The sequence below is a fragment of the Balaenoptera borealis genome, assembly GCF_965194805.1.
Source record: "Balaenoptera borealis genome assembly, chromosome: 6".
Classification (NCBI taxonomy): Eukaryota; Metazoa; Chordata; class Mammalia; order Artiodactyla; family Balaenopteridae; genus Balaenoptera; species Balaenoptera borealis.
The window spans coordinates 51,620,363-51,632,308 of NC_138863.1; the positions used below are offsets into that span (position 1 = coordinate 51,620,363).

Below are 11,946 nucleotides of genomic sequence, written 5' to 3' on the forward strand. Positions count from 1 at the left end.
GCAATGTTGTGTACCTGCCCCTGAAATTTTACAGTTTCAAAGAATATATTTTTTTTCCAGTGCTACAAAAATCTTGTCTTGAGTTGGTCATAGTTTTAAATTGCTACTTTTCTAATTGCATGTATGGAATTACTCTTGGATGTAGTCTACGTAACATTTAAGGATTTGTTTTTTGTAATTGTTGCATTTTAACCATTTGCTATTTTGCTCCTCTTCCACTGTTTTGTTATTGGTGAGTTCTTTATCCACTAGAAGTAAGAGCATTCGATTATTGGTAAAGCTCAGTGTCCTTTGTCCATTGTAAAAGATTCTCAAAAATTTTGAGAAACAGAGAATTAATTACTTATATTCCTTTCTTTCTAATTGAATCTATTTTTTTCCACTCTGTTCTGTTCTGTTCTATTCTAGTCTATTTTGTTCTGTTATAATCTAGTTATAAGTAACACGATATTAAATCAGAAGTTTAAGCCAAGACTAGATGATAAATGTCAGAAACAAATTGACCTGGGAAGCAGAAATTTCACAGACGATCCAAAAGTCAATAATAGGATGCTTGTAACCTTCGCCCAATTCAAACAATTGAAAGGGCCAGGTTGTTGATGGTTAGAATAGGATTTGTGAGGAAGATTTCTTTAATGAGTTCTCTGCTATTGGGAAAGATGTAGAAATGCTTCCCTCTTCACCTCAGATCAAAGGAAGATAGCTTCACCCTTGGAGAGCTTGAAGTTAGGGGGATATTGGGAATGGAATCTAGTTCTTATGTGAGAGGTCTAAAAGGTTAGAAGGTGACAGATAAGCCGAAGGAGAGGAAGCTGTATAGGTTTCAGCCTTTTCTCAAGTAATTTATAGGAATAAAGGCCTAGTGAATGTTCCATGTGAACCAAGTGTAACCTACCTATATTTGTAAGCATGACAGGACCTCAGGAAACAGAAGCTGGAGATGTACCAACAAATTTCCAGGGGCTGTGGACCTTGTAAAGGAACCAGAGTTTCATATGTCCATACCAAGGGTGCGCGAAGTCTCCAGCCATGGTCTTGGCAAGAGGTCCCTGGAGAGCCCATGAATGTGCTCACAGAATAGAGTCAGCTCTAAACACCTGCCTGGTCTAGTGAGTGCAAAGCCATCCTACAGTAGTACTAGTCAAAGAGGAACTTTGCTGCTATTCTTAGTCTTCTCTCCCTTGCTCCAGCTCAGGAGTCCAAGGTAGCCAGTTGAGGGAGGGCAAACAAGAAGTGAAAGAAACATCAATCATGCCCTCCCCCCATCACCACCCTTTCTAAGCTCTGCAACAAACCCAAGGTTGGGAAGAAATTTTATCTTTGTTTTAAGATTGATGTGTGTTATACGTGACCAGACCTAAGACACCGGCATTTTAATGTTATCACACGATGTTTTTATTATCTAAGAATGATTGGAAAAGTCCTGATACTCTCTGAAAGATTGAACTTGGGACAGAAGATAAGTTTCTCCCACTGAATATATTTTAAAGAGAAAGTAAGGGACAAAATAATTTTGCTTTGTGATAATACTCCCTAAGTTCTATATGTTCACTAATTTTATAATTATATAATTGTTGGAGAAATGATCTCAAAATCAAACTGCAAAGTTTAAGTTTTAGTATATTTTCAATCAAATTTCAGATAGAGAGAACATTCTATCATATATGACTGTTTTCTGAAATATCAAGGTATTTTGAGTAATTGACTCAAAAATTAATTTCTGCTCATTTTTTAACTTTCTTATATAATAAGACTCTTTTATCTGTATATTTTGCTTTACGTTTCTATTTTTGTTAGATTCTCTGCAACCTCTCTAGAAATGTTGGAACATTTTCCATGCCAATTTTTTTCAAGGTTTATATAGAAGCTGAATGATTCTAAGATTATAAATTCCAATAGTTTGTTTTGGCAGATGATGTCTTATCTTAAACATTACATTCTCTTATGCTCATTTGTTTTAAATTCATAGCAACTAAGCAATGTGTGGTAAAAGACACTGAACATCAGAGGGTTTGTTTAAAAGAATTTGTTTCAATTAAAAATATTTGGGGAAAACATGCATAATTTTTATGTTTGATTTAATGCAGATTTAAACATGTTTCATCTGTTTCCTTTCTGTATTCCCAGATTAAATTGCAACTTTACAAATTTGTATAACCACCAGAAGATGATTTGTTATACTCTATAAATCCACAGGCTGAAAAGAAAATGTCTGGTATCTTTGGAGAAATATGCCACAGATCCATTGTAAAATCCAGTCTTCAACACTTTCCTAATTGCTTTAGTTTCCTGACCTTATTAGGTTTTTTTCTCAGACCTATTTTGTTTTTGTTTATTTATTTGTTTGCTTATTTTTTAGGTGAGCCTGATCTTCATAAGAACTCAGAAGATCTAGTAAGTGCTGAAGAAAAACATGCTGAGACACATTCATAGGTTTGAAACAACTTAAAGGCTTCTGTCATTTTAAACATGAGAGGTAATTTTATTTTTTCGTTGAGAAATTTATTTCTGAAGTGGGTGGTTTGTAGAATATCATTAGAAACAAAGTTATCTTACTTAAATGTCCTCCTGGATTCTTCTTTTAAATCTCTATTTTCTGGAGCAAAACATTAACAGGTAAGCTTTAAATATTTAACTTTTAAATTTACCTTTTCAAAGGATTCTTGACTTATTCATCCATAAAAATTATATTTACTGAGGCCTTTTTGTCCTTTAAAAATAATAAGCTATATCCTATGGGGAGGTTTAATCCTGGTTTCTTCCACTATTCCATAAAAGAAATATGAATGTTTTATACCAATTTCCTTTTCTACATCATGTAGGAAATATGAATGTTTACACTGAGTGATAATAACAAAGCAAGTACATATTATGAAACAACATCAATATTTGCTAAAATCCGTGGACATTTGCATCAATGATTCCCTTTTTAAAAATTCAGCTTCTACAACCTAAGTGTCCATCAACAGATGAATGGATAAAGAAGATGTGGCACATATATACAATGGAATATAACTCAGCCATAAAAAGAAACGAAATTGAGTTATTTGTAGTGAGGTGGATGGACCTAGAGATTGTCATACAGAGTGAAGTAAGTCAGAAAGAGAAAAACAAATACCGTATGCTAACACATATATATGGAATCTTAAAAAAAAAAAAATTGTTCTGAAGAACCCAGGGGCAGGATAGGAATAAAGACGCAGACGTAGAGAATGGACTTGAGGACACGGGGAGGGGGAAGGGTAAGCTGGGACGAAGTGAGAGAGAGGCATGGACATATATACACTACCAAATGTAAAATAGATAGCTAGTGGGAAGCAGCTGCATAGCACAGGGAGATCAGCTCGGTGCTTTGTGTCCACCTAGAGGGGTGGGATAGGGAGGGTGGGAGGGAGACCCAAGAGGGAGGAGATATGGGGATATATGTATATGTATAGCTGATTCATTTTGTTATACAGCAGAAACTAATACACCACTTAAAGCAATTATACTCCAATAAAGATGTTTAAAAAAAAAATTCAGCTTCTAGGGCTCACCTTTGATCTACCAAATTACCAACTCTGGGAGTGATGCCTTAGGAATCGAATTTTTAATAATTCAATCTATTGCTATTTCTGTACACTAAATTTGAGAACCATTGTCTTGGACCAACAGAGAAGGTGCAGGCAGTTAGAAGGGAGTTAGAAGGGAGGAATGTGTTTCTTATAGTAGAGATGTCTTAGTATCTCCTTAAAAAATATATAAAAATGAGTCCTGCTATCTTGTCCCTTGATGGTAGGGACAAGAGAAAATGCTGCAGGTACCACGTCAAGCCTTTGAGATACTATCAGTAGCTCCTTAAATGTTGTTTTAGATATGACACAGTTAAAATGTGATTAGCTTTTAAGATGATTCATTTCTCAGTATTCTTGAGTTAGTTGTAAGACTCTTTAATTGATAATAATAGTTTCATTAATAGCAACTATCAGTGTCAGGCACTGTGATGAACATCTCATACGTACTATCTCATTTAGTCCTATCAACAATTCCAGAGTTAGTGACTGTGATTACTATTTTACATAGGAATTGTAAATAGAAATCAAGCCACAAAGTTGATGGAAATTTTAAAAACCAGCTCTGTATTAAACAATTTAAAGATATTGTCTCGTATTAGCTACAGCATTTTTTCTGCATACCCTCCATCCAAACTTTAAAGATACATATACACACACATGCACGCATGCACGCACACACAGAAGAGACAGGAAGAATCCCAACTGATATAAAGAATATCTATTATCTACTGACAAATCCCTTATTTTCACAAGCTATATAAAGTCCAACATGAAATTGCCATTCAGTGATTGATGCCTATATATGACTAAAACATGATCTTCATTTTCATTTGGATTTTATTTCAGGATAATGAGAACAGCACTAAAATATCCTAAATCCTCAATTTTCCACAAACCTATATTCTCCTCTTTCAACACACACTGGGAAACAGGCCATTTTATGGACTCATATAAGAGAAGAACATAAATTCTGAACTAGTAATTCTAACCAAATAAATACACTCAAAGTTGCTACCAGAGATTTTGGCCAGTGCTTCTGCCATTGCTCTTCCTCCACAATTTGGCCTTCTTCAATCAAGCCAGAGAGATTTTTAAGACAGAAGTTGGACAGTTTTAATTTTTCATCAGTTTGAACCCAGTTATTGCATAGGCAACTATGCAATATATGTGCAGAAGATGAGGCATTTTAAAATTTTACTTTCTTGCTTTGTTTTATACAGAGTGGTGTAACTACAGTAAATTTTTCAAGATGTTAAGTAAAAGGAAAGCAAAAACAAAATTATAGAAAAATATTTTTGCAGCTCTGAGGCTATTTAGATTGTCCTTGTTATTTTAAATACATGGGAACAAAGTGAGAGCCGGGGCTGCTCAGAAGCTGTGGTTGAAGTCCTATGACAACAATGGAGCATCAGAGCCCTGGCTCTGTGACCTGATGAACTCTTCATTGTAACTCTCAAGCTGGGAAACCACAGTGAAACCTGCCCCTGAAAGCAGTGGACCAGCCTGCATCCATCCCTGTGATTTCAAAGCACTAATGCATCACCTACATGGGTGTCATCACAATGCAAGTCACACACTACCTACGATCCAAGATGACAAGAACCTCCACCCATTGTTGGAGACAGACACTAGAACTGAGAATGGAATTTGCCTTCTGGGGTGTTGATCCCATCAGGATGTAAGAAAATATATCACAGGCCAAGGGATAAGTGACAAGAAGTGTGTGTGCGTGCGTGTCTGTGTGTGTATTCAAAAATGTCTATGAAAATGGAATCCCACACTTTTCTGTACAGATAATGTTATTTAACGTGAGTTTATAATTTTACCACAGAGAAACAAACTGCAACCCTTGGAGACTCTGCTTCCTTGTCATGTTTTGCCTGAGCATGTGCAGAGCCTTGCCTTTGCTCCAAACTGAAGAGCTACCTTTATTTATTATTAGCTGACAAGAAAGGTCAAGCACAAGTAGGTGTTGTAACTTTTCACTGTACAAACTCTTCAATGATTGTGAGACTAAACAAATTTGTCTTTGTGAATGGTAGAATTGGGTGGAAAAAATTAAGGGTAGCCATCAATTAAAGAATAAAGTGAAGGTGGGTTGTCCATTCTAATGAGTTTTCTGTTGCACATGCTTCTTCCCTGGGTTCCACAATGCTAAGCAATATTTTAGAAATGGATGCAATCACAAGCTTTTAAGTCTAAGTAGTGGGATTTTAGAACTCACAACTTAGATCTCTTTTCATGTGTAAGCCATATTCTATATGCATATTAGGTATGCATTTTAATTTAAGATATATTTGTGCATAGACTGTGTATAAGATGCTTTTAAATGTTCTGTGAATAAGTTCCTTAGATTTTGTTTCACCTGAAGCATATGTAGAACACAGCTAAATAATTGAATTGTATCATAGACATTATAATGCAATTGATATTTTAAATGTAAGCAGTAAAGATTGATCTATAATGATGTGTTGGGGGAAATTTATAGATATGTACATCATGGTGACTTTTTGTCCTACAATGGATTTCTTATTTCTATTTATGGAGAAACTACAACTACTGCTTTTAATGTCTTTTTTAAGGTAGCTATTTACAAGCTAGAAAATATTCTGCATTTAAGATTAGAATATGACTGTCAGGGAAGTCTAATTACTATTGTTCCTATTTGAGCCAGGTGTCTCTCAGTAAAGCTATAGAGTCTCTCAACAGAGAAATAAATTGAAACACTGCTTCTTAATTGTCATAAGAAACATGTCCACTTTGTTCCTATTAATACTTTAAGATATATAGACTATTACTAAAAAAAAGAGGAATATGATGAAGTCATTATTTTCTGTATATGGGGTTTAACCTAATTTTCCAGGTTATGTAATTTATAAAGCGCTGTGACAGAACTTCCAGGGGAGTGGAGAAAACTCGCTCCATCTCTTCAGAAGAGTTGTCACGCTATTGATGCACTTTTTTTTCCCTAATCTCCCTCCCTCACTCCCTCTTTTGCTCCTTCCCCTCCCTTCTCTCCTGCTCTCCTTTGTATCATCCTTATTCCTTCCTTCCTCTCTCTCTCTAAGACAGGCACTAACTCATGTTAATTAGCGGGAAGTCAGAGCAGAGGGTAGCAGTGCCCATCCCTGCTGCCAACATCAATGTTGAATCCATCCTAAAGAGAGGGATGGATGAATTCGGCTGCTGAGCCTTAAATGGCCTGCTTTGCATTTGTATCCTCAGCTACTCAACATATATCTAACAATTTCATATGCCTTTTTATTTAGCTGGTATCTCTTTTATTTAATTTCTAACATGACAAGCTACAATTCTTGTGTTTTTATTCTGCTGTAATTCTCTGTATTTCCTATTGTATATGATTGTTAAATAAATCATACTTGAGGGAAAATATCATGAACCATTTGGTGCCTGATGTAATTCAATTTGGTGGGGCATTGAAAAGTTGGCAAAATCAGGGAAAACCAGGAGTACACCATCTTGAAAGTTGATATGAGTTCAATCAGAAAGTGATTTTTGCTCTATGAAAGAAATGTTCACTGAGCATTTATTATTGCACCTATTATTTGCATACTCCTGGCTAGATGCATGGCACATATAGGATTCCGGAAACCTGAATCTTTCCTCTAGAAATTTCCTATTTTATAAAGGAGATAATCTATACACATGAATAACTAAAATGCCACATATGAAAGTAACCAGGTGCAAGTAAAATGCACCTCCGGGTATTAAAGGAGGTAAAACCTGCCTCCATCTTCAGGGCTTCCAAGAAGACTTCTTGGAATGGATGGCACATGAGTTGATGTTTCAGTAACAAATAATAAACAAAAGCTCATATTCATTGCCTATTTTCTATGTACAGGCTCCAGGTAAACACTTAACAAATATTATCTCTAATCCTCAATAATCCAGCAAAGTGGGTATCAATATGAGTAAGGAAACGAAGTCTCAGAGAAAGAGCCTTGTCTAAAGCCATGTGGGTCTCAAGCTGCAGATTCCAGACTGGAATTGGTCCTAGAACGCTGACACCAAAGACCTCTTTTTCTTTCTACTACATCTGTGTAGGATGGGACAGAAGCGCAGTGGAAAGGACAGCTCTGTGGAGAAGGACAATGTGAATAAGGTAATACCAGAGAATAATAAAGAAGCAAAGAGTGTCAAGTCAAGGTGAAGACCTAGAGAGTTTTAATTAACGGAATTAAGAGTAATCGGCACAATATTGTCACCTCTCAGGCTGTGTCTCTGTGATGCTAAAGCATCTGATGAAAATGTAAAAATTTATCTAGTCAGCAGATACATGACACTTAACTGAACTTTTTACTTTAAATGTGATTCCATGATAAGTTTTCACCTAATATCAAAAAGCTTTCAAAAGCCATATTTTAATTTTGAAAATAATTTAATTTTGTTTAATGTAGATATAAAACACATATTTCCTTTGGAAGCTACGTTAAGCCTTGTGTCTTCTGTTTAATTGCTTTCCTAAATATCACAAAGTTTATCCATCCTTTAGTACAAGCCTTAAACTACAATGAAAACATACATTTTAGTGTCAAAAAACAAACACCTAATGATGTCCCACATTACATACATGCAATTTCTTTGGAGGGAGTTCCAAACACTTAAGATACAAATCCCATGTATGGACCAACATGTATATTTAAAGCTCTTTTGGGGGCTATTTGTCCTTTAGTAACATTAATAAATTTCTAGGTTATTTCCTTACCAGTTGTGATGGTTGGAGAGCTTCCTTTGCATCTCAAGCTGATATGTTTTTATCTCTGATAATTAAAGATTCAATTATTTAGTTCTTATTACAGTCTTACTACTGCATTACATTATTTTCTGACATTATCTCTTTTACTCCCTGTAACTAACTGCTCTTTGAGGATTTGTTATCCCCATCTATAGGTGAGAAACCATGGCAGAAGAAGGTAAATAATTTGTGTAAGATCACACAGCTATTAAGCTGAGGACCCTGGATTCGAAGTCGGAGTGTGGCTCCCCAAACCACTAGATAGACTGTCCCTGGCCACTGTGGGAGGATCAGTCCTGTCTTCTCCACCCACTGTATCCATTATCTTCCTTTTCTAACCTTTATTCCATCCTACGCTTTATTCTCTATCCAGGCACTTGTCCCTAAAAACTACCACTCTGAGAGGACAGAATTTCCAGTGACAAACTGCAGGGGCAAGTGTGCTTTGGTGACCAATTAAATCATGTATTACAGCAGAAAAGGTGCCTTTGATTTCTGTGGATGGAGGAATTATTTCCCATGCTTAATATGTGACCTTAAAAGTTTGCTTTTCAAATAACCACTGGTGTTCAGTCTAGAACTTTGCTACTGAAAGTGTGGTCCCTACTTGGGAACGTCTTAGAAATGAAGAATCTCAGGCTCCATCCAGAACTTTTGAACTGGAATTGGCCCTTTAAGAAGATAACTGGTTGATTTCTATACATATCACTGTTCTATGAAATAATTAAATATTATGGAGATAATCCGAAACACCCACTAAACACTTAGAGATTAGGTTTTTTCCTCTACACTAGACAAGAGCTCCAGAGTTCATGCTTTCAACACTGTCCTACTCCCTCAAAACTAAACCAAACCAAACCCCAAGAAATTGCTGAACTGGACACAGTCTATGATTTCTCCAGTTGTTGAGAACCTTGCTATGGCATAGCATTTGGGTCAACTGAAAGTTAAGTTATATTGTTTCTATAAGCATTAAAGACCCATTTCCTTTTTTCTGCTCAAAGAGCATTGCGTGGTTTAGATCTTTACCATCTCACTTGTGTTCCACATTTGGCTTCTCTGCTTCCAGCTCTTTTCACTTTTTCTTTTCTGCATACTGTTATTATATTAAATATCCTTAATTCATTCTTTGGACCTATCACTCTTCTTCTCAAAAACAGTTTCTCCCTGTCTACACCAGGGGTCAGTAAACCTTTTCTATAAAGAATCAGGAAGTAGATATTTTAGGTTTTGCAGGCCACATTGCATCACTCTCCTCTCCTTCTTTTCGTCCACCTCCTTCTTCCTCTTCATTTTCTTCTTCTTTTCTTTTTTTTACAACTCTGTAAAAATGTAAAAGCCAGACATAAAAACAATGTAAAAGCCATTCTTAACTTGGGGGATGGGAGTGGCACACAAAAACAGGCCATCTGGCAGATTTGGCCAGTGGCCCGACACCTGTTTCCTTTTCAGATCAAGGAGTTTGTACCCTAGCATGAAAGAGAGAGGTTGCTAGTGCAAGTGGCCGTCATTGCTAGGAGCTCTAGCTTCCCCAGGGCCTGTGTAGCTACCCTGAGGATAAGGGAGATGATGATTTCCAGTACCCCTGTCCCCCATTCACTGCCCACAGAGCAGTTTAGCAAGGCTGACTACAGCACTGGTTCTCAACCTTTAGCAGGCATCAACATCACTTGGAGGGTCTGTTAAACTGCAGATGCTAAGCCCCACCTCTCAGAGATTCTGATGCGATAAGTCCGGGGTAGAGCCTGAAGCGATGCTGATTCTATTGGACTGGGGATCTCACTTTGAGAACCACTGGCCTACATGTGAGTAAGGTTTAAACCCTTTAGCATAATACTCAAAGCCCTTCACAGTCTAACCCCAGCTATCTTTTTTGCCGTAGCTTTCACTACACCACTCACTACTCCTGGATCTCTGCTATGCCTCTGCACAGGACGCCTCCTCTGCTTGGATCTTGCTGCTCCCTTTGCCATCTTTACCTGTCACTGTCCCCCCTTCCTCCAAGGACCTGAGCACATGCCAGCTCTCCCAGAAAGCCTCTTCACATCACTCTGGTCAGAACTCTCAGATCCTCTTTTCTGGATGAACACATCTCATACCCCTCCATGCTGGAACCTTGCAGCTCCCCACGTCATACGTTTGCTGCCAGATTTTAAGGTAAAGAAGCACTTAGCCTTACACATAGTAGGTACTCAGTAAATATTTGTTGAATAAATGAATATGAATAAATAAATGAAGGCAGGAAGGAAAAGTTTATTCTTGTTTGTCCTAAATGTTTGATATATGATTGAGTTAATCGTTTCAGAGAACATCTCTAGTTAATTCAATCAAAATGAGACTCACTTTTCAAGCACTTTAGATCTACATAATTCCAAGAAACCATTTGTGTTTTTTCTCAGAGCAGACAAATGGGGAGTGCATCAATTCTTAATTAATTCTTAATAGCATGATAAAAGCAAACCTGAATTATACGAGAAAAACATTAAGGTCTCCCCATCTGTCTCATGTCTACCCTTGGAAGATGGGTCTGCTGGTGCAGAGATATATTAACTGTAACTAATCTTACCTTACCAACTTTGCTAAGGAGAAAAGCTCACATTTCCTGGTTGACTTCCTATAGCCTTGATGATTAATAGTGGGGACCATACAAGCTTTGGAGCAACAATGACCTCAGTTGTCCTTGGTAGTTGGTAGTTGTTAAGCTTAACCTAACCTCTCACCACAAAGACTGATAGAGTGATAAAATAATAATGAAGAATATTTAAAGGATCTAGACAGTACTTGACACATTGTTGGTTCTCAGTTAACATAAGTTAACAATATTATTTTATATTTTATATTTATATTTTATATTTATCCAGATGCTGTTATTTCTCGTTGAGTTCTTCTGTGGAAGACCTGAGGCAAGAAATATCTCACCCAAGGACTGAATTTGGCCCTTAGTTCAGTTTCAGACTTTGTTGGTAATGGTTTCTGTGATCTTGGACAAGCCTCAATTTTCTCACCTATGAAATGGAGATAGTAAGAGTACCTATTTTATAGGATTATTAGAATGATTAAATGAAATGGCCCATGTAAGGTGCTGAGAATATTGACTGACACATTGGAAAAACTGAAATAGTATGAACTATAAAAATAAGAATCTACCAGGAGCTCCACCTTCTTCCTTTAAAATTAACTCATGCTTATTGTTGCACGGTTTTGACTTTGGTAGCAATATCCTAAAGTCCACATGATGGGGAGGTTGTCCCATGTAAAGAGTAGTCCAGCTGTTTTATAACAGAGATCATATCATTGACTTCAGCATTTATGTCCTTGCTTTAGAAAGACAAAACTACATATAGATATAGATATATTGAAATACATATCGATATGTATGATATATATAGAGAGACAGATAGCTATATTGATATATATGTAGACATTCGATTTTAGGGAAATTTTTTAAATGCAAATATTAAAAAGAAAAATATTAACATAAAGATAAAATAACAATAACCTCTAGACTTCCTGGATGACATGTTAAAACACATGATTAGACAACCCAGGTGCACTTAGAAGCAACAATAGCAGTTTCTCAAAAAAATAAATAAAACAACAACAACAACAACAAAAACTGCAGGCACACACCCCAGC

At 36.5% G+C, this 11,946-nt stretch overlaps 1 protein-coding gene and 1 long non-coding RNA gene across 7 annotated transcripts in view; one reads left to right on the forward strand and one right to left on the reverse strand.

The window, feature by feature from the left end:
* Window positions 1-11,924, forward strand: part of PDE1A (phosphodiesterase 1A) — a 359,806-nt gene extending 347,882 nt beyond the window's left edge. For 3 of the 6 annotated variants that reach the window (XM_082397533.1, XM_082397535.1, XM_082397536.1), the window contains 2 exons: window positions 2,360-2,476; window positions 4,401-6,291. In XM_082397533.1, the coding sequence (XP_082253659.1) occupies window positions 2,360-2,433 (74 nt within the window). In that variant the 3' untranslated portion in view covers window positions 2,434-2,476; window positions 4,401-6,291. Of the gene's footprint in view, window positions 1-2,359; window positions 2,477-4,400; window positions 6,292-7,619 lie in introns of those variants that run through there. The other 3 variants (XR_014246179.1, XR_014246180.1, XM_082397534.1) reach the window with 3 other exon arrangements.
* LOC309631332 overlaps window positions 1-11,946 on the reverse strand; it is a 639,135-nt gene that overhangs the window by 493,227 nt on the left and 133,962 nt on the right. The window lies entirely within an intron of this gene.